The 24,111-nt window shown below is 37.4% G+C and overlaps 2 protein-coding genes across 7 annotated transcripts in view; one reads left to right on the top strand and one right to left on the bottom strand.

The window, feature by feature from the left end:
• LOC107566918 (integrin beta-1-like) overlaps positions 1-6,528 on the top strand; it is a 39,166-nt gene extending 32,638 nt beyond the window's left edge. For 4 of the 5 annotated variants that reach the window (XM_016252491.1, XM_016252490.1, XM_016252493.1 and 1 more), the window contains 4 exons: positions 1,660-1,889; positions 3,100-3,266; positions 5,155-5,232; positions 5,645-5,720. In XM_016252491.1, coding sequence (XP_016107977.1) covers positions 1,660-1,889; positions 3,100-3,266; positions 5,155-5,232 — 475 coding nt within the window. In that variant the 3' untranslated portion in view covers positions 5,645-5,720. Of the gene's footprint in view, positions 1-1,659; positions 1,890-3,099; positions 3,267-5,154; positions 5,233-5,644 lie in introns of all 5 variants that reach the window. The other variant, XM_016252494.1, reaches the window with a different exon arrangement.
• Positions 6,529-13,458: 6,930 nt separating this feature from the next.
• LOC107566917 (F-box/LRR-repeat protein 7-like) overlaps positions 13,459-24,111 on the bottom strand; it is a 36,808-nt gene continuing 26,155 nt past the window's right edge. For both annotated transcript variants that reach the window (XM_016252487.1, XM_016252488.1), the window contains 2 exons: positions 18,506-19,099; positions 13,459-14,270 (listed from right to left, as the gene is read on the bottom strand). In XM_016252487.1, the coding sequence (XP_016107973.1) occupies positions 13,534-14,270; positions 18,506-19,099 (1,331 nt within the window). In that variant the 3' untranslated portion in view covers positions 13,459-13,533. The remainder of the gene's footprint in view (positions 14,271-18,505; positions 19,100-24,111) is intronic.

The raw sequence follows: 24,111 nt of genomic DNA on the forward strand, positions 1-24,111 counted from the left end.
TAGTTGGGTAAACATAGATATGTAAAAGTGTGACACCACTTGTTAAAAGTTTGAAATAAAGTTGAAATTAAGTTTGTAATGAAAGAATAAAATAAAAACCACAATATGGTCAAATATTATTACAATTTAAAATACCTTTTTTCAAAGTGAATAACTGTTAAACTCTCATTTATTTCTGTGATCAAAGCTGAATTTTCATAATATTCTAATATGCTGATTTGCTGCTCAAGAAACATTTCTGATTATTATCAATGTTGAAAACTTGTGCTGCCGCATATTTTTGTGATAAGATTAAATAAATAAATGCATGAAAGAAAGACAGAAAGAAAGAAAAAATATATGTATATATCACTAATATAGATATATAGTTAATATACAGTATCGGTCAGAAGTTTAATATATTAGGATTTTTAATGTTTTTGAAAGAAATCTCATATGTGTGTGTGTGTGTGTGTGTGTGTTGCCAGTTTTTTAATATTTTAAAATATATTTTCAGAAAATTATGTGGTTTTTTTTATATGTATAAACTAAACTCAGTTCATTCAAACAATTATTTATAGCATGCATTAAATAGAATGTCAATGTCAGAAAATCCTAAATAGTTTCATATTTATTTTATTTTTAGGGTGAAAAATGACACATATCCTTTGATGTAAACAGAAATATATCTGTTTGGATATTAGTTGGGTAAACATAGATATGTAAAAGTGTGACACCACTTGTTAAAAGTTTGAAATAAAGTTGAAATTAAGTTTGTAATGAAAGAATAAAATAAAAACCACAATATGGTCAAATATTATTACAATTTAAAATACCTTTTTTCAAAGTGAATAACTGTTAAACTCTCATTTATTTCTGTGATCAAAGCTGAATTTTCATAATATTCTAATATGCTGATTTGCTGCTCAAGAAACATTTCTGATTATTATCAATGTTGAAAACTTGTGCTGCCGCATATTTTTGTGATAAGATTAAATAAATAAATGCATGAAAGAAAGACAGAAAGAAAGAAAAAATATATGTATATATCACTAATATAGATATATAGTTAATATACAGTATCGGTCAGAAGTTTAATATATTAGGATTTTTAATGTTTTTGAAAGAAATCTCATATGTGTGTGTGTGTGTGTGTGTGTGTTGCCAGTTTTTTAATATTTTAAAATATATTTTCAGATTTGTATTCATTATTATTATTATTTGCTGTATGAGCAACTATTGTGGTATTAGTACAGTTAGTGGAGTTTTTGTTAACACTTTATTTTAAGGTGTTAATTGTCAAATGCACTTACTATTATAATAACAATACATTATGCATAATTACATGCAAGCAACCCTAAGCCAAACCCTAATCCTAACCCTAGCCATATAGTAAGTACATGTAGCTAATTAATATTACTCAGTACTTAAATATGTATAATTATACTGTAAAAAGGACACCTTAAAAAAAAGTGTAATATCAGCCCTGTTTCTTTGCAGAGTTTGTAACCAATGCAAAGTTACCATTTATATATGCAAAATGTCATAGTCATGCAAAATGACTAAATGTAAATGTATATATATTTGCCTTTTGCTGTGTGGAAAAAAACCCCCACCATCCTAAGTAGGTTTCACAATCCACACTTGAACTCGCAGTGTTACCGGCTCTTTCTGTTTCAGGGAGTGTGTGCAGTGCCGGGCGTTTGGCACAGGAGAGAAGAAAGACACTTGTGAGAGAGACTGTAGCTACTTCAACCTCATCAAGGTGAAGGACAGAGATAAACTCCCTCAGCCGGTGCAGGCCTTCCCCCTCATGCACTGCAAGGAGAGAGACGCCAACGACTGCTGGTTCTACTACACCTACGCCGTCAACAACACGGAGAAGGAGGTGCATGTGGTGGAGGCTTTAGGTGAGGCTTCGTATCAATACAAAGAAGAGCCATGGTTTGTGTCACTTGTATTGTTACTTTAGCTGCATGAGTGTTTGTTTGCTTTAAAGGGGTCATATGATGCGATTTCAAGTTTTCCTTTGTCTTTGGCGTGTTACAAGCTGTTCGTGCATTCAGTATGTAACATACGTAAAGTTGCAAAGACTAAAGGTCTCGTCCGAAATTTTCGCACGTTAAAAAATAAATACGACCTCATGTTGTGTCAATCACGTGTACACACTGCCTCCGAAACTTTCGTTTATCCTAAAAAAACATTTGGATCAGGTTCGATTTTCTGCATTTTCGCATCCGTAGCAAGCATTTTGATAGGAAAGGATGTCGAACACGAAGAAAAAAAAATATATATATATCATATAATAATTATGATAAATTACTTTAAACACAGTAGATGCAGTAATTGCTTTCGGAGGCGGATGCTGCTGTTTGGGAACGTAGTCGTGTAAGACAGTAATTATACAGAAATACTTTGACGACAGACTTTGCTCAGGCATTTCAGAACGACCATAACAACATATACATGCTCTGAACGAGATCGGTCCGCTGGTTAGTCGCTATCCCGTCTCATAGCGCGACTTTTTCGATGCACATGGAGGAATTTATTCGGTAAATGTGATTCCATCGTAGTTTATGCACATTTTTTCTTATCGGATAAAAAGTTTATCCTACTAATTTTTTTATGTGCATCTTGATGTTTCCATTCAGCATTTTTTATGCGATATTCCAAAATGCGCATAAAAATAGGTAGATGGAAACATAGCTACTGTGTGGAAATAGCATAACGCCGCCCAAATGTTTACGCAAAGAAAGAAGGCGTAACTTTTATTCTTACTGTAGTATTGTTGTCGTGGAGATGCTGTGTGCTTCCAAATATGGTGAGGGGCGTAACATTTCCGTCACACGCTTGAAGTATTCGGCCAATCACAACGCACTGGATAGCTGACCAATCACAGCACACCTCGCTTTTCAGACCGATGAGCTTTGTAGAAATCAACGAGTTTCAGAAAGGCGGGGCATAGAGGAGAAACAATAATGTACAGTATGTGGAAAATAATGTGTTTTTGAACTTTAAACCACGTAAACGCATCGCATTACACCAAATACACCAAATACTGTTCTTTTTAGCAACATCGTATGACCCCTTGACTGAACTGACGTGTGCTTGGTTTGGCAGAGTGTCCGGCGGGTCCTGACATCATTCCCATCGTAGCGGGCGTGGTCACAGGCATCGTTCTGATTGGTCTAGCTCTGCTCCTGATCTGGAAGCTGCTCATGATCATTCACGACCGCCGCGAGTTCGCCAAGTTTGAGAAGGAGAAGATGAACGCCAAGTGGGACACGGTATGAAAAAAAGACATCTTTTAAACTAGACCAAGAACTCTTTTATTTGAGCTCGTGCTTTAAAACTTGGAAGTTCCCAAAATTCCAAGATTGTTTCATCAGAAGTGTGGTTTTCCTCTTTACGAGTGCTCCGTCTGGATTGTAGGGCAGCTGTGGAAGTACGTAAAGCAAAGGCTTCTGGATTTTCAGGGTCTGTTTTTCTGGGTGTGTCGTGGGCAGCTGCGGTCAGTCAGGATGATGCTCTGCTGCCCTCTGCTGGCTCACTTTCTGAGCAGATCTGTGTGCACATGTGAAAAAGAAGTGCACTTAAGTGTGCTGAATGAGCACTAATTAACAGAATTAAAGGTCCAGCCAAGCTCAAATGCAGGATGGTGTTCACAAAGGATCCGGGTCTCTTAAATATCCAGTTTGTGATTGATAACAGGTGGATCCAATTAACCTGTAAAAATAGAAAGGAACAACAACAGAACCAAAACAAAACCCGCAACATTTCAGTTCTCAAAAGTATATTTTACAAATCTGTACTTGCAGATAATATAACTTTAATGAAATAAAAGACTGCATAGAGACACTTTCATGACTGTTAAACACACTTTTGTAATAATGTCAAATAATGCACAATTTACGTGCATTTTAAATCATTGTTTTAATCATCTTTTTGTCATGCTTTAAAGAAATACACTTGATTTTAATTATAATTTTATCATTTTAATTATAATTTTAACTGTAGTGTTATTCAACATTACATTTAAGGTTAATATATATTAAATGTACTAAATTACAACTCTGTAATTACAAATATGTGACCCTGGAGCACAAAACCAGTCATAAGGGTAAATTTTTCGAAATTGAGATTTATAGATCATCTGAACGCTGAATGAATAAGCTTCCATTGATGTATGGTTTGTTAGGATAGGACAATATTTGGCTGAGATACAACTATTTGAAAATCTGGAATCTGAGGGTGCAAAAAAATCTAAATATTGAGAAAATCATCTTTAAAGTTGTCCAAATTAAGTTCTTAGCAATGCATATTACTAATCAAAAATTAAGTTTTGATATATTTATGGTAGGAAATTTACAAAATATCTTCATGGAACATGATCTTTACTTAATATCCTAATGATTTTTGGCATAAAAGAGAAATGTATAATTGTGACCCATACAATGTATTGTTGGCTATTGCTACAAATATCCCCCAGCGACTTAACACTGCTTTTGTGCTGCAGGGACACATATGTTTAAATACATGACATTCATGTTTCAATGGAAATGGCATTTAAGTATTTTAGTTCACCATTAATGTTTGTACACTTTAACCATATTTTAAAGGCAATAGACGTAATTATGAAATTAATTACACATGCTGATGTAAAAACGTACTCTTAAGTTCAGCTAATTGCATGTAAAATACATTTAATCTGCAATACATTTTCATTTAATTGCAAATAACATTGTCCGACAGTGTCCAAAAATATTACATTCAGTTCTCACTAGTGCATTAATTTAAAAATATATTATTGCCATAATAAATAAGCTAAAGTATGCCAAAGTGTATTTCTTTTTCACAAGGGCATTCTTAGGCAAGTGCAGTTCAAAATCTGCTGATTCACGGGGAATGTGGTGTGACGGTATTTAATAAGGTTCTTATTCAGTGTTGTAGATAGATAGATAGATTTTTTTTGTTTGTTTTTGTTAAACCTACTATTCCATCTTTATTTATACTCCATATGCATGCTTTGGCTCCTTTTCTCTTGGTGCTCATGAAATCTTCTTTCTATCTCTCTATGATCTCCATCCCTTTTATTCTCCATTTGTTGTCCATGATTTCAGCTCTTCTGTTGCTTCATCTGTGGTTGATCTGTTGTCTGTCCCTGTCCACTCTCAGACAGAGAATCCAATTTACAAGAGCCCTATTAATAAATTCAAGAACCCAAACTATGGACGTAAAGCTGTGGCTCTATAAGTTTGTATACCTCTCCTCTTTCTGCATGGCCTTTTTTCCTCTGTGTGTGTGTGTGTGTGTGTGTGTGTACCTGACCACCATTTGTTATATATATATATATATATATATATATAAGATATTCCATCCTTGAAACAAAATATTTGAATAATAAGTGTTTATGGTATAACTCACTAATCGGCTACAGCATGAGCATCTGACAGTGCTGTGTCATATTTAATGAGCGTTTCACTTAATAATTTGCTTTTCTTCACTGGACATTAATATGTTCTTCAAAATATATATGAGTAATATATAGCTACATTTTTTTTTGTACCTTTTTAATTCAAGGTTTATTGCACGTTCTTGGGGTGTAAATGCATTTAGATGACATGTTGAAGTTGTTTCTTAGTTCAGATTTGTGTGTGTTTCACAGGGAGAGAACCCCATCTACAAGAGTGCCGTCACAACTGTGATCAACCCCAAATATGAAGGCAAATAATGGACATGGGTATCTCACACGTGAAGGTTTGGGAAGGGATAGGTTTGCAGATATCCTCAGTTTTCCTTTAAATTGTTTATTTTCTCATTGTATGTCATTCTTTTAGAACAGTATTGTAGCAGTATTTTATGACGGACTGGCTGCTTCTCGTCCCTTGCAAACGTGTACAGTTTGTGTAGTCTTTATATTTACATCAGTTGTTCTTCTTTTAAACCCTGTGCACATTCACTCATTCGCTCTTTTCAAACTGAGCAGATATCTGTGCCTTTGCATCAAGTGTTGCGGTGCAAAGGGATCCTTGAATCCCTCACCAAAACTGCAAAAACTCATCAAATGCCATTTAAAATCATCATATGCATTTTTGTTTATATTCTATCATGTTCTTTCAAACTTCTTCAACAGTCATATATTGACATAAGAAACTATCTGACTATCAATTGTATGTGATTTTTTTTGGGGGGGGGTAATGTAAGTTTGGTTTGATATGCTAATAATCTATGCATATTCATTTACTGTCAGAGGCATCGTGCATTACATGCCAAAAACCTCTTTGATTTTAGTGTTTGCAACTTATTTCCCACTTATTGTTGCTCTTAGAAAATCATTATTACACGTGTCTTGTGTTTAACTGAAAATGTCTGTGTATTTTATATGTTATGAAGGATTATTTGTTGAGTTATTATGTGGCTCTTGATGAGTATCAGTGTATTCAGGTGATATCCTGTAGTTTGTAGCCAAATGTCCTTAAACCGCTCATTAGAAATGAGCACAATTATTGATACCTACAGATTTCAAATATGTTTTGAGTTAGTATATTATAAATTTAAAAAAGGATGTTGTAATTTGCATATTTGAAGTCAGAGATAAAGCTCTTTGTTGTTAAGACAATTATCTGGAAAAAAATAATTAGTGTAGTTTTGTGTTCAAATGTTCATATCATATGCTCAAAGGTACAAGCGTTTATTTTTAATTATTTTAACCGAACGTAATCAGGAGATGCAGTCATTTAATGCTTAACGTAATAAATGTCAAGTTTAAGGATGAGAAAGAGATGCTCGGCCACAACAGCCAATCTACTAGCTTCAGTAGCTTTTTTTAAGTGCCTTTTTCTGGTTCTCTCAATATTGCAATTTTGAATTTATTTATTAAAACAAAATCTAAAAGACCGTGATCATGTCTTTCTTTCAAACTTAGTAGACATCAAAAAGGTTTAAGTTAGCATTTTTTAGGGTTACTGATACATGTGCTTATAACAATAATATAAAGAATTATATGACATTTTTTTTTAAAAACATGCTTTTCTGAATTAAAATGTAACTTAATTGCTATTATTATTAGTAATGCTTCTCTAATACAACTTCAGGATAGCATACTATGCCATTTTTGCTGTATGAAAACTGTTCACTACATTTTGTATATGCAGCAGGTATAATAAATATATATAATAGATATAATAAAATTACTAAACTCTTTATACAGAACATTATTTCCCACATGTGCTCAACATGTGTCAAAATTAATTTTAACATCTCTTTCCTGACTGGATTACCTAAAGTTGACATTTTTTATTACAATTTTGATTAAAAATGCTAAACATCCATATTAATTTCTGAGCTTACCACTCGTTGCATGAAACATGCCACATAAAGGTTTAATGACAACAGTGTAACAAATTATCGTTCCATACTGTATGTCGTTTTACATATAAATACCTGTACATGGAAGTAGTATACAAGAACTCCATTATGAGTGTAAATTAAGTGCCGAAACAGACATTAACCAACAGAGGGAAGCAGCAGATAATAAATACAGCTGCCTAGGACAAACTGCAGTCATAGAGAGAGACAGAAACACAATCACCATTGACTCACTGAATCAGTGAGAGTGGGCCTATTGTACCACTACCTGATTCATTCATAACACACTGTAGACTATTGCCACAGAACAATAATTAGCAGCTGTATACACAGAACACACAGAGCTGTGTTTCAGGCTGTGTCTTACAGATGACACTGGGAGGACATTTCACCAGACCAGCCACATGTGGTCACATGGAAACCCCATGACAGCAAATTGATTAGCTTTATATTAGACACAACCTCTTACGAATTGTACTAATCTTAATGAGCAAGCACTGACATGTCAGCAAGTTACTTTTTAATATATAAACTCATTGTTTGTTCCTACCCATGCACACTGACAACACTACATTTTGTCTGTATTTTACACTTTTTCATATACAAATTGTTTTTCTTTTTCCTACACATGCGAGCAAAATGAGGTTCTGTGTGACTCAGCTGCAACAACAACCACATATTTACCATCCTTCTCGCTGAGTAATTGATTTCATCTTTGCCATTTCATGATCCATTTGTTTGTATAGTAGTGATTCATCCTAACAACTGAAATAAGTTATGATTATGGTTATCATGAGGGTAATGCACATCTGACTCGAGATGTTCTTAGGTACAGCTGTTGATGGTTCTTGCTAAGGATTTATTTAGGGGGAAAAATCTATGAAGTGTCATTGAGCTCATTGGTGTGAACAAGCAAGACTTTGGATCCTCTTGAAGACATATCTCATTCAAATATAGCTAATCTCTCAAAGAACCTGCCTTAACCTTTCTGTTTGGAAGCGGTTTTCTTCCATTACTATTCACTGCACTACATCAACCAAAGGAACCTTCCTTTGTTTGCATGTGTTATGCTTGTCACTTTCCTAATTGTTCATAGATACAGCAAATGAAAGAAAACATTTGATTTTAAATAAGTAGCCCTTTATTGAGTGTTTTTAGCAGCAACATAATGCTTTCACAAAATGAAACGTTTACAAATCTCATGTAATCCTTGACTAGTGTTATCTGGGATATCGAATAAAAGACTTAAGACTTTTAGATCATTTTTAAGATTGTCAGTAATGCCCTTTAAAGTGCAAATGCCCATATTTTCCTAGTTATTTTGAACCAAGACAGTCTCTTGAAATCCGAAGAAATCTGAAGAAAACTAGTAAGATTTAGTAAGAAGTAAAAGAATAGTTCACCCAAAAAGAAAATTCTTTCATCTTATTTACCACTTTTATGGAAAAAGCAAGTAGTATGTTATTAAAAGTTTACATTTACCCATGTAATGGACATACTCCCTAAAGAGCTTTTATAGAAAACACAACATAAATCAATCCAAATAAACATAGTTCAGACAGCTAGAAAACACCAGCTTACTGGTGATGTACAGTGACAATATAATGCATCTCTTTCATGTGATAAATATTATGCTATATGTCATGTAGTTTTTTTTATTTATTACAAGAGCATGGTACAGCTCTGCAAGAAGCAACATTATGCACCAGATGTGTCTCAAAACCTAAAGACCTTCTTTTGACATGCTACTGCCAAAATTGTGAGCGTTGTGTCAGTCTGATGTGCGGTGCACTATTTGCATGACATGTAACCGCTACTAATGTGGTTGCCTATAAATTTCATCTTAAATCAGTTACAAAGTTAGGCTTAAGATGCTGTTTATGTGCCCGTTAATATCAAACCTCGCTCCTGTAGGGCCTCCATCCTGAAGTTTAGTTCCAAACTGCTCCAGCACACCTGTCCAGAGGTTCTTAGTAATCCCGAAGAACTTTATTAGCTAGTTCAGATGTGTTTAATTAGGTTTACAGCTAGACCAGTGGTCTCAGACTCAATTCCTGGAGGGCCACATCTCTGCAGAGTTTAGCTCCAACCAGCTCCAACTCACACCTGCTTGGAAGTTTCTAGCAATCCTGAAGACCTTGATTAGCTGGATCAGGTGTGTTTGATTAGGGTTGGAGCAAAACTGTGCAGAGCTGTGGCCCTCCAGGAAATGAGTTTGAGAACACTGAGCTAGACTCTTCAGGAAGATGGCCCTTTATGACCAGAATTTGACACCCCTGAGTTGCCCCAGAATTGCAGTATACAGAAAGCCGACTCACTAGGTCAGAGGTGTGCAATCCTGCTCCTGGAGGGCCACCTTCCAGCAGAGTTTAGCTCCAATCCAAATTAAAATGAAATCTGAACAAGCTTATCAAAGTCTTTACAAACTTCTTAGCAGGTGTTTTGGAACTAAACTCTGCAGGACAGTGTCCCCCTAGGAGCAAAGTTTGAGACCCCAGAGTAGGCAGGAGACCAGTGTTTCCCAAGCCTGTTAGTGGAGACACAGTACATCACCTTAACAGCTCATAAATAGATACTCCAAGACTTGAAATTCATTGGTCAGATAAGGGAGACATCCAAAATGCATACTGTTGGTGTGCCTCCAGGAACAGGGTACACTCTTAAAAATAAAGGTGCTTCAAAAGGTTCTTCAAGCGATGCCATAGAAAAACCATTTTTGGTTCCACAAAGAACCATTCAGTCAAAGGTTCTTTAAAGAACCATCTCTTTCTTACCTTTTTGTAATCTGAAGAAGCGTATTTCACCACAAATAACCTTTTGTGAAACAGAAAGGTTCTTCAGATGTTAAAGGTTCTTTATGGAACCATTTAGACAAAAAGGTTCTTCTATGGCATCGTGAAGCACCTTTATTTTTAAGAGTGTAGGGAAACACTGCAGTAGACTAAGTCAACTCACTAGGTCAGGTGTGTTCAATCCTGCTCCCGGAGGGCCACCTTCCAGTAAAGTTTAGTTCCAACCTCAATTAAACACATCTGAACAAGCTTATCAAGGTAGAACATTCCTGGCAGGTGTGTTGGAGCTAATCTCTAAACAAAACAGAAGCTAAACAGAACAGTGCTCCTCCAGGAGCAGGGTTTGACACCCAAGTTGCTCCAGAATTTCAGTCGGCAGAAGACCAGTGCTTCCCAACAGTTCATGGAGACACAGTACACATTATTGAACTCTTTCTACCCTAACACACCTGATTCAACTCATCAGCTCATTGGTAGAGACTCCCAGAACTGAAATAGACAGGTCAGATAAGGAAGACATTCCAAATGTGCACTGTTGGTGTGCCTTCAGGAACAACGTAGGGAAACACTGTAGGAGACAGCGAGGGAACTCACTAGGTCAGGGGTGTCCAATCCTGCTCCCGGAGGGCCACCTTCCATTAAAGTTTAGTTCCAACCCGAATTAAATACATCTGAACAAGCTAATCAAGGTCTTTAGGATCACTAGAAACTCCTGGGCAGGTGTGTTGGAGCAATGGTCCCTCAAGAGCAGGTTTGACACCACTGATTTGCACCAGAGTTGCAGAAGACCAGTGTTTCCCAAGTCAGTTCATGGAGACAAAGTACTCATTCTCAAACTCTTCCTAATCAAACATACTTGATTCAACTCATCAGCTCATTAGTAGAGACTCCAAGACTTGAAATGGATGGTCAGATAAAGGAGACTGTTGGTGTGCCTTCAGAAACAGGGTTGGGAAACACTGCAGTAGACAGCGAATTGATTCATTAGGTCAGAGGTGACACGTCTGCACCTGAAGGGCCACTGTCCTGCAGAGTTTAGCCCCAACCCAAATTAAATACATCTGAACAAGCTAATCAAGGTATTTGGCCTTACTAGAAACTTCTAGGCAGGTGTGTTGGAGCTAAACTTTGCAGGACAGTGGTCCTCCAGGAGCAGTGAATTGCTCCAGAATTTCAGTAGGCCAATGTTTCCCATGCATGTTTGTGGAGACACAGTACACATTTTCAAACTCTTCCTAATCAAAGATATCTGAATAAACTCATCAGCTTGATAGTAGTGACTCCTAGGCCCGGTTTCACAGACAGGGCTTAGCTTAAGCCAGGACTAGGCCATAGTTCAATTAGGATTTTAAAATTTTAAAATTTTTTATAAACATGCCTTAGAAAAAAACATCACTGGTGTGCATCTTGAGACAAAACAAGGGCACTGACATATTTCAAGTCAATCAGTGCAAGTTTCTTTCAGTTGAAACAGCTCAGACTTACATTTTAGTCGGAGACTAGTCTGTGAAACCGGGAGCTAGACTTGAAATGGATGGGTCAGATAAAGGAGAAATCCAAAATGTGTACTGTTTGCGTGCCTCCAGAAACAGGGCTGGGAAACACTGCAGTAGATGACAAGTTGACTCACTAGGTCAGGTGTAACCTATTCTGCACCTGGAGGGCCACTGTTCTGCAGAATTTAGCTTTAACATGAATTAAACACAAGCTAATCAAGGTCTTTAGGATTACTAGAAACGTCTGGACAGGTGTGTTGGAGCTAAACTCAGCACAACATTGATCCTTCAGGAGCAGGGTTTGACACCCTTGAGATGCTCCAGAATTTCAGTCGGCAGGAGACCAGTGTTTCCCAAACCTGTTTGTGAAGACACAGTACACATTTTCAAACTCTTCATAATTACACATCTAATTCAAACTCATCTGCTTGTTAGTAGAGACTCCTAGACTTGAATTGGATGGAACAGATAAGGGAGACATCCCAAATGTATACTGTTGGTCTGCCTCGAGCAACAGGGTTAGGAAACACTGCAGTAGACAGTGAATTGATTAACTAGGTAAAGAATGTCCAGTCCTGCTCCTGGAAGGCCTCTGTCCTGTAGAGTTTAGCTCCAACCCAATTTAAACACATTTGAACCAACCAATTACAGTCAGGATTACTAGATTACTTTCGGTCAGGTGTGTTGGAGCTAAACTCTGCATGAGTGGCCTTCCAGGAGAAGGACTAAGCCAGGGGTCACCAGACTCTGCCCTGGAGGGCAGGGGTGCTTCTCAATTCTTCTTTGTGCATCCTCGCTACCTTTCCTTGCGTCTTAGCTCCAACCCTTCAGGATGCGAGTGAAGGACGCAAGGAAAATACACTTGTGAAGATGTGAAGGGGGAGGATAATTTATATGTGCGTCACGTTTAGTCAATAAAACACTTCCGTAAAGGATACATCTGTGTATCCTCACTCACCTCCTTGGGTGCAATTAGAGAATTGAGATATGTCCTGCAATATGGCTGAGCTCGATCGGTTTCCAAGGCTGTGTTCCAGTTCACTTTTAGACACGCACTCACAAACTTCCCTAAGCACTTACCCTTGGGGGAATCCCCGCCACCATTTTGAAGTGAGTTCCACTTCGTCAAGTGGATGAGGGAAGTTTACATGGACATACCCTCGACCCCTCGATTTTGACCAAGGGAGCGAGTCTGCTTCAGATGCACACTTCAGGCCGCTCTGTAGACCACAATGCAACACGGCTATAACGTCATCGCAGATCACGTTTAATTTATCCTCACCCCAAACAGTTCTACAATAAATCATTTTTTGGTTTGTTTTTACATTTATAACAGCCCAAGCATATCTATAAACATATAGAATGCTGCACCAAACAATTTTGTAAGGGGAAACATGTTAACAATAAACCAACTCCATAGCTGATTCTAAGTGATCAAGGGCTTAGGACGTTCCAATTCAGCCCATTTCAAGGGTTCCGCCAGTAGTGGGCACTCATGCAACGTAATCAATGACCTACATCCGAGTAAACGAAACGGAGGGAAGTTAGTGAGTGAAGGGCATAAAAAAAGTGAACTGGAATGCAGCCAAAGTCATAGGATGGAGGACGGAGGAGCGAGGAAAAGAGGAGGGATATTGAGAAGTACCCCTGGTGTCCAACCCTAATTAAACACACCTGAACCAGCTAATCAAGGTCTTACTAGGTATACTTGAAACTTCCAGGCAGGTTTGTTGAGGCAAGTTTGGATCAAGTTTGGTGACCCCTGGACTAAGCACCCCTGCACTAGGTTTTGAGACACATCCACCTTGTTGCATCTCATCAGGCAGTCATAGGAATGCAAAAAGTATAAACATCTGTTTTTCAGAGGTCGACACCTCTCGCGTCCCCAACCTGTCCCCTCAGTAGAAAGCAGGTATGGTGTGTTCGATTATACAGCGTCTGCAGTGCTGTCGGACCAGTCGAAGTGCCTCAGGTGGCACCTCACACTCCTGTACGTTTAGTAACTGCAGCTCGGGACATCCCACTGCTAGCGCCATGAGCCCTCTCCCTGTCAAACTCTCGCAGCCCCTCAGACTCAGCCTTCTTAGCCCTTCACAACAGCGTGCTAACACCTCCAGCCCAGTGTCAGACACCAGCGGGCAGCGTCCAACATCTACAGAACGCAATCGGGAGCAGTTGCGAGCTAAGTGGCTCAAACCCTGGTCTGTTAGCCCCTCGCATCCCCGCGCATTCAGGTAGCGGAGCCGCGGACAGTAGCGTGCTACATAACGCAGTCCAACATCTGTTATGCGCATACAATGCGCCACACTCAGATAGCGTAGACGGCCCTCGAGGCGAGCGACCTCACGTAAGCCAAAGTCTCCAATCAGACGGCAGTCGCTGAGGCTAAGCTCGCGTAAAGCGGTGCAGTGCAGTGCTAGCTGTCGCAGGGCCTCATCTGTTAGCCGGCTGCAGCGCCGCAGATAGAGGTGTGTGAGACGCGGACAATGAAATGCAATGGTCCTCAAGCCTTCGTCCTCCAGTGATACACAGTCTGTCATGTCTAGGTACTGCAGGCCGATCTGCTGTCCATGTAGAGGTGTGAGCTGTAGAGACGCCTCCTCCGTCAGGCTGATACAGGTCACTTTAGGGCAGCCTTAGGGAAAGGGAAGAGATATTATCATAATTACAGTTTATGACTAGAACAGTTAAAGGGATAGTTCACCCAAAAATGAAAATTCTGTCATTAATTACTCGCCCTCATGTCGTTCCAAACCTGTAAGACCTCCGTTCATCTTCGGAACACAAATTAAGATATTTTTGATGAATTATGTATGCAACGTATGTACGTGGATACGTTGTTTATGTTCAAATCAAAGCGTAAACAATGTATTCGTGTACATACGTTGCATACGTTGTTTATGAATGTGATACTCTCCATAATGGCACTATGGGGTGACGTGGAGAAGACAAATTGTTGAATAAAGTCGTTATTTTTGTTTTCTTTGCGCACAAAAAGTATTCTCGTAGCTTCATACAATTACGGTTGAACCACTGATGTCACATGGATTATTTTAAGGATGTCTTTACTATGTTTCTGGACCTTGATCATGTTTGGATCCTTGCTGTCTATGGGAGAGTCAGAGAGCTCTCGGAATTCATTAAAAATATCTTAATTTGTGTTCCGAAGATGAACGAAGGTGTTACAGGTTTGGAACGACATGAGGGCGAGTAATTAATGACAGAGTTTTAATTTTTGGGTGAACTATCCCTTTAAGTTCTTTAGGACAAACTTTGAATATCTGGTTGTTAAGTCTGATCCCACGCGTTACCATTACCAGGTCTGACCAGAAAGGGTACTAATATAAAATATGTACTAGAGTCTTGAACCTGGAAATGGTGTTCGATACGTCAAGGCTTAACAAATGGATTGGCTTGAGAAAGCCTTGCTTGACAACTAAAAAAGGTTTATATAAAGTTCAGAGTAGCGACAGATCTTTTCTTCCATATTGTGACATACTGTATATTAAAGTGAAACGGAATATCAAAAAAGGAATAAATGTATGGCGGGGACTTAATTCTGTCTATCGATTGTTAATTGGATGGACTGAATGGAATTTTGCAGTTGATTGTAAGAAAGGGGCGGGGTTTAGGCGAACAAAATGATTGGAGTCCGACATACGACATCAGAGAAAAGTCTGTAATTTCACTGAAAGATCGAGTTATATTATAATTGAAAAATACAAACTCGATTCTTCATTTTTTATTTTTTAAATGAAACATGCATGGATGATTGGTTCAAAATAAGACCAATAAGATGCATTGAAAAAAAATTCCATTTCATGTCGACTTAAAGATAATAGACATCAGGTAAATTAAATAAGTGGGCATTGCTGATTGCTGAGATTTCTGGGTGGCTGCTAAGATGTTGCTAGGCTTGACATCAGGGGTGCACATAAGTGGTACACAGGTGCGCATGCGTGACCAAAATAAAAAATGCGCTCTGTAAATAAGTTCATTTGCATACCGACATGATTGACAGCTGTTACCATGCACATTACCATTTTAGATTGACAAACTGTAATACTGTATAAGATTTCTATTCAAACTGAAACCATAAATCTAGGCTATCTGTGTCGTTTTCAAAGCACAATGCAAAACATTTCATTCATAGACACTCTTCAATCAGAAGCGTTAAACCTGGCAGCACATATACTTACTTGCCGGCAACCCGCCAAAATAAAAGCTAACTGATTTTAAGTTTGAAAATGATGAAAATTCATTAAAAAAGTAAATAAGCATTTTATTTTTAAGTCTACTATAATTATTTGATTTGATTTAATACTCCCTTTTTATTTAAAAATATAATAGTATTATAACTGTATTATTTTGTTTATTATTTATTTAAAAAAAACTAACTAAATAAAGTGAAATAATATTATCATCACTATTATTAATTAATTTTTATAGTTATATTTAATGGGTCACACAATGGCAATGCAAGGACCAAACCAAATCTCCAGGTACTCCAGGCTGAAAAACTTATTAACTTATAGTATGCTAAATTAATACAAATTATAACTATAAGCTGTGTTCTGTCCACTGTACAGTGTAAACTATGTTCTGTCCACATAACTGTTCTGACCTTTTAAAACAGGGGCCCATTATTTACTCTTCCTGTCGTATATAAAAGCCATCAGGCCATTTCTTGTTTTTTTAAGATGTCCTTAAGCCTTTGTTTTGATCCTTTTTCAAGCAATAAATCAAGATCCTGCACTGGAACTGCAAAGACCGCTGAATAAAAAGGAAATGTCACATAGGAAACAGGAAAACAGTCTAATAAAATTACTTTAAATTTTGAAATTTAGAGTCTACATCAGGTTTTCAAATCGAGGTGAATGAATAAAATACAGTGAATATAGGCCAAATAAAATAGGACAAAACAGAGAGAAATAATAAAGAAATAAAACCCAGAAACCTTATGTGGAACAAAAACCAGGCAGTATCTGTTTTTGCTCCTATTACAGTTATACTACCTGCTTTTAAAAGTGAATGTAACCACAAGAAATTTAGGATACGTTTGCAACAAAGGCTGTATTACTTGTGGAAAGCAGAACGCATGCTGTGCCCTCTGCATGATGAATAACTGTACAGTGTGTGACTCGTACAATGAACTCAGCAGACGGACTCCTACTCTTTGGTTGAGGTTAGAAGTCCATCTTTCAAAACCGAGCAGACCCCACCTTCCTCCAGAGAAAGACTGGCAGCGATTCCTAGATCCCATAATGTTTTTCCCAGAAAAACTTCACCACTTTGAATTACTCCCTGAATAAATCCACAACCAAACATGGCTTTCTGATGCTTAATGGCAACTAATTCATCACAAGAGCTCTTGAAATAATCAAGACATAACATGTTTTACTCGTTGACCAGGTAATGGATGTGCCATGCAAATGCATATGATAAATAAACATATGATAAATGCACATGTGGTGCAATACTTAGAATTCTTAAAAATCTCATGCAAATCTACAACAATGTGTGGTATAGTGGTATATAATATCTCACCTCAAGAAGTATGAGATTTACGAAAAATAAATAAATATGAATCGCAACTGGGTGAAGAAATGTTCAGAGGTTATATTTCACCCCAAAGTAAAAAAAAAATTATATATATATATATACACAGTGGGTACGGAAAGTATTCAGACCCCCTTAAATTTTTCACTCTTTGTTATATTGCAGCCATTTGCTAAAATCATTTAAGTTCATTTTTTTTCCTCATTAATGTACACACAGCACCCCATATTGACAGAAAAACACAGAATTGTTGACATTTTTGCAGATTTATTAAAAAAGAAAAACTGAAATATCACATGGTCCTAAATATTCAGACCCTTTGCTTTAAGGGGGTCTGAATACTTTCCGTACCCACTGTATATATATATATATATAATTTGCATTACGTTTCATGGATTTTTTTGAGCCATTTTTTATTTCAATTTTCACCCGAATTCCAATTACTATCATATAAATAAAAACACAACGTTTCCATAACCCAAAGTGATTCTAAAATAGGCTTAATTTTCTTGTAAAATATAATTTCTAATTTTCTCTTTTCAATTGAAGTGAAATATTTTCCTCTTATCATATATTCTTGACCGATTATTATTCAGAATATTCAGAGGCCATGTTTCACCTCAAAATTAAAAGGCAAAAAGAAAAATACTTTTTTTTTTCACTTAATTTTATTTTTTTTCCCCAATTCTCATTACCATAATGTAAATTCCCTGCTGAAAACCAACCCCTTTTCAAAACCATAATTATTTAATGATGCACATACATTACATATTATTAAATATATTATGTATAATGAATACTGGCATAATATATCAACATTTTTCACTAAGAATTCAAATAAATTGTCATAAAATATGGTAAAATAAAGGTTCTAAAATAGGCTTAATTTTCTTGTAAAAATGTAATTTGGAATAAAATATTTTCTTATCACACATTCTTGACACGTGTCATGAGATTCACCCAAAGAAATATTCAGAGGTCATGTTTCACCCCAAAATCAAAAGACAAAACTAATATAAATTCCATTAAGGACCATGATTTTTTATTTATTTATTTATTTTTTATGTGAACTCAATTTCTCATTACCATTATGCAAATGCCCTGCCGAAAAGACAAAATTGCCACAACAAAATTTTTAAACCATAATTATTTAATGATGATTTTTTTTTAAAGGTCCTAAAATAGGCTTTATTTTCTCCTAATTGCCCTTTTTCAACTGGAGTGAATTATTTTCTTTTATCACATGTTCTTGACTGGTTTCATGACATTCACCCAACTGGCTTCACCGACTGCAAAGTCTGTCAACATTACCTGATACGTCTAGATGTTCCAGATTGGGACACTGGGATACCACATCAAACACTGCTTCGTTAGACACATTATAGCAGCCTGCAACCTCCAAACGCCGCAGTTCTGGACAGCACTGAGCGAGCACACGCAGCCCTCGATCAGACAGCCTCCGGCAGCCGCTGGCCACCACCGTCTCCAGGGTCAGACAGACGTTGGGAGTGTCCTGACACAAGCGATGGGTGAGCACTTTGAGGGCTCGGTCAGCGCTCAGCAGCTCTCCGGTCAGACGGATGGTGCTCCAGAGCCGCGGGTCCCAGGCCAGGTTATACCAGCGGCGGCTCACTCGAGCGCAGAGGCACAGCTGAGGGGTGCACAGGTAAGACAGGACCTGTAATAAAACAGGGTCGGACAGGGTATCGATGAGGGCGGCAGGAGGAGCTCTGGAAGGCCGTGAGCGAGAGCCTGGAGGCGGGTGAACCAGCGCCACTGTTTCGCCAGTGACGGTACAGGCCGTGGAAGCCGTTTCATGACCGTTTGGGACTGTTTGAGGAGGGTTTGACTTCAGAATGAGAGCGGGACTGGGAGTGCTGAGCGTCCTCATGCTCAGGTCCGAATCTGAAAGAAAAAGAAAAATCACGTCTGTCGAAAGTTTTTGAACAGTACGATTTTTTATGTTTTTTAAAGAAGTCTCTTCTGCTCACCAAGCCTGCATGTATTTGATCCAAAATACCGCAAAAGCAATTTGAACTTACTATTTAAAATAACTGCTTTATATTTGAAAATATTGTCAAATGTAATTTATTTCTGCGATCATTCCTCCAGTCTTCAGTGTCACATGATCTTCAGAAATCAGTATAATATGCTGATCTGCTGCTCAAGAAACATGTACTATTATTATTATTATTATCAATATTTAAAACAGTTGAGTATTTAAAAAAAAAATAGTCAGCTGTTTTCAACATAATAATAATAATTACGCTTTTGAGCAGCAAATCAGCATATTAGAAGGATTTCTGAAAGATCATGTGAAGTAATGATGTTTAAAATTCAGCTTTGAAACAAGATAATAAATTACATTTTAAAATATATTCAAATAGGAAACAGTTGTTTTAAATAGTAAAAATATTTCACAATATTACTGCCTTTGCTGTATTTTGGATCAAATACATGCAGGTTTGGCGAACAGAAGAGACTTCTTTAAAAAACATTAAAAATCTTACTGTTCAAGAACGTTTGGCTGGTCGTGTATTTCAACTACACATCTCTGAGAGTAAAATCTAAAGCAAATGCATGTCAGATTTGAGAACGACCAAAGTATTCTCACATAAGAAGAATTGCTACTGAATGCTGTCTTATACTCTAAATAAATATTTAAAGTAATATAACTTATTGTATAAAGGTCAAAGAGAACCTGATTCTTGTTAGGAGAGATTCAGATAATGCATTAAATGTCTAGAAGCTCAAAGGATCTCAAATATGGAAGCCATCAGCTGGTTTGAGAAACATGTTTAGCACAAATGGTGTTAACTCAAGCGACGCTCTCGGGCTCTTTGTTCTCAAAACTGTTTCTGATATCTGGTTATTGGACGCTGATAAAAGTGTCAAGTTTATCGCAAATGCACTTGAAGTGCTCGCCACGCTTGAGTCTGCATTAATGGTTGCATTAAAGGTTTAGCTCAAAATGTTGTCCTGGGTTTGATTCCTAAGGTTCAGATGTTAGACTCAATGTGCTTGTATAAAACATCTGCAAAGATTTAATATATCCCACAATGCATTGCACTCGACTTGACCTTGCATTTCCAATGTGACATACGACCCTCTCAACAGCAACATCAACCACAATTTTTAACATTTTTGAATTGACAAGATTTTGGGATGTTTTAGATCAAATGAAACATTACACATTCATTCATTTTTACTTACAGATGCTAACTAGACGCCCACTGACTAATTTAAGTTTACGCATACTGAGATCACATGATGAACATAACGAGGTCATGTGACAACAGTGTAGTTCACCCAGAATTCTTTCTTTCTTTAAACACAAAATAAGGTTTCGAAGAATGTTGGCCATTAAAGGGTTGACGGTAGCCATTGGCATCCATAATATTTTTTTTTCCATACTATGGAAGTCAATGGCTACCGTCAACTTGGTGTGGTTATCAACATTGTTCAAAATGTCTTCGTTTATGTTCAACAGAAGAAAGAAATCCATGTATAAAAACAACATGATGATGACAGAATCATTTAGAAAAATGAGAGAAACTCCAGTGGTTTCAATAGGAATTCATGCAGTGGAGAAAGTGACTAATGCGTTTCACTAATGTGACTATACTATAATGCATACTACTTTGTTTTAGATTCATTGTTTACTGAATATTACACTTGATTCATTCCACATTGTTTCAAAGTGAGCACATATTATAGGTAAATAAATAGCAATATGTTATATAAATTATAAATCACAAAGTAAGAGTTAAATGCAGTTACGCAACTGATGTCTCGCCACTGACTTACAATTAATTACAATCTTTTCTCCTCAGGTCAGTGTGGGGCTGAACAGTTTTACTGTGTAGATTTCCATTCAGGAAACTGGTTCATAAGCCAGTCATAAACTAAAAGATAATGAGGAGAAATATTAAGGGGAAAAAAACGTTTATATTAAGCTCTTGTCTTCCCTTGCTCTCTATTTCACGTCCTTGTCAAGCCTCCTCCACAAAAATGAGCCGAAAGGATGAGAGAATGGGAGCAAAACATTTCCAAAGGCTGTCTTTAGGGTTCATGGATTCCCGTCCCTAGACTCTCGATTAATAGCTCTGTGCTGAGGAAGTGAGGGTTTATGTGAAATGATGCTTTCTGTACAGGAAATTTTCTTTAGGAAGGAACTTCGGTGGCTCACATCCCTCTGACATGATGGATTAGTCGAAGCAGGATTTTCCTCTGCAAGCCATTTTTTTGCATGCAAGATTGCATTTATAAACGCTACATTAACAGTCTTCGGTGTATGTTTTTTATTCCAGATGAAGCGCTGCAAGAAGAATTTAATACACATTATATGGCCAAAAGTAAGTGGACGTCCATTTCTAATTTACGGATTTGGCCACTTCAGCTGCATGCACCAACAGGTGCATAAAATCCAACGAACAGCCACACAGACTCCTTACACAAACATTTACAGTACAAGGATCGGAACAAAAAGCTCAATGATTATGAATGTGGCACTATCACAGGAAGCCACCAGCAATGTATTGAAAGAAAGCAGGCAAGAAATGTAACAAGTACCATGAAACCAGTGCAGAAATCTTAAAGGAGACATATTATGTCCCTTTTTACAATATATAATATAAGTCTCAGGTGTCCCCAGAATGTGTCTGTGAAGTTACAGCTCAAAATACTCCACAGATCATTTATTATATCATTTTGAAAATGCCTGTTTTGAGTGGAAGCAGAAACATGCTGTTTTTCATGCCTGTCTCTTTAAATGCAAATGAGCTGCTGCTGCCCGCCTCCTTTTCCAGAATAGAGCTGCACCATTAAAGCTCGGACCTGCTAAAAACATCTGTTTTGGCTCTGATTGTCATGTTTATTGCGCTGAAATCATGCGTTTTAAACCATATTAGTTTAAACTTCTGATATACGGTTTTCTGAGCGCACACATCCGAAGCACACACACAGAAAGCGGCTGTCACAGCATGCGAGTACTAAACTAAGTTCTCATTCACACACAAGTTTATGTTAAAAACACACGTGTTGCAAAAAACAGTGGGTTATCTCTGTGAAGGTGAACAGCTGAGAAATAAATCGCATGTTTATTTTAGATCTGTGTGGCAGCAGCAATATACAGTAAATAAATCAATAAATCCTCTGCTCTGTTGTCTCCTCTGAGGCTGGGACTCTAAACAGTGTTCTGTGCTCGTGTGCAGCCAAACACAGAACAGTTAGCATGCTTCGCTCAAACTTTTGCCATAGCATTAGAACTAATACACCGTTGTCGCTTGCGAAAACACAATGAAGGCGCCGTGGACGGAAACTTACAGATTAAGGGGAGGTGATATTATAATGAGATCCCTTTGCCACGTCACCAAGCGAGCGAAATCAGACGCTGGTTTTCTCAGACGCTTGCAGAAAAAGGCCTCCCAAAACAAAGTTACTGGGTTAATCTTGTTCACGTTTCCTTGGTTGGTAGATGCACCGGAGACCTGATTATAGCACTTACAACCTGGAGAAGTCAGATTTTCATGATATGTCACCTTTAAATATAAAATTATATATTTCTGTATATGTTGAGTGACAACCTGAACTAAGTTACCTGATATTTTAAAAGAATTGCAGGTCGATTACATAATTTCCTTTTCTTTTCTTTTTTTTCTGCAAGTTGGTCACACTACAAAATTAATTAGCAGTGAAGCAGTTTTATAAGCAAAATATATTATATTATTATAATAGTAAATGGCTATGCCATACTATTTAATAAGATTTTCATTTTAAGAATTTAATTCTTTTAATGAGGCTTAGTTCTCCATTATTGTTTTAATATTGTATCACCTTGACCAACTTAATGTGGTAATACTTGAAATCTTTATGCATTATAAAAGTATTTTATTGCTTTAATTATGCCTTGTAATTCACCTTACATTGCATTTTATAATACATGTATTGCATACATAACTATTCATTGTTACACCTTTAGAAAGTCTATTTCAACACAACAAACAACCAATTTCAGATGTAACAAGAAATCTGCAAAAATGATAACTGTGGTTACAATTATTTATGAAATGACTGCATTACACATTAAGATATTAATATTAATAAGTATTTAAGTAAACTGTCAAATTCAGACATTTAAAACACCTTCATCACACAAACGGTGTATTAAACTTAATGTATATATGACTTACATTTCTTAATGTATTTTAATGACCCATAAAGTGCATTGGTTATTTAGGGCATCTTATTGACTTTGGTTCAGTGAATCAGATGCCATCGGTTATAATAAAAGTGGAGTTTAGTGTACCGAGGGCTGGTCTTCAGGTGAATTACATTATGACTCTAATTCGCTCTGCATGCTTTTGCTCCAGACAGTGGTCATCCACATGACGGTCATCCCACAGTGATTTACAGCATGTTCAGGCACAGACAGACTCCTTCCCTTCTTCCTCATGTGAGAATGAATGACACGCAAAGCCCTCTGCTGTGCAGATTTGTGTGTTACTAGTTTTTTGCATGTGTGTGTGTATTTGCAAGTGCAGTAAGCGGAGGAGATTTGTATTCCAGACTTGACCTGAGCCGGGTCATGATGACATACACAGACTCTCACTCTCGAGGGAGCTAAATGTCTTCGGCCTGACAGAAGACAGCTACACGAAAGCCCTCCAGACCCTCACAGAGACACACACTCAGCCGGGGCCACGTTCCACACCATTACGAGACTGATCCAAGACAAATGAAAACAAACTGGGTTCAAATCACAGACTCAATCCATTATGCCTCGTCCAGTTTAAAGCGTTCCTCTCGTTTAAAGCGTTGAGTCCTCTGCACAATGTGATTTTGCTGCAGCCTGGAATTGAACGGCTGGTTTCGTCTGGTCAGAGGAGAACTGGCCCCCCGACTGAGCCTGGTTTCTC

Source organism: Sinocyclocheilus grahami, unplaced genomic scaffold (genome assembly GCF_001515645.1).
Source record: "Sinocyclocheilus grahami isolate Dianchi unplaced genomic scaffold, SAMN03320097.WGS_v1.1 scaffold1112.1, whole genome shotgun sequence".
Taxonomy (NCBI): domain Eukaryota; kingdom Metazoa; phylum Chordata; class Actinopteri; order Cypriniformes; family Cyprinidae; genus Sinocyclocheilus; species Sinocyclocheilus grahami.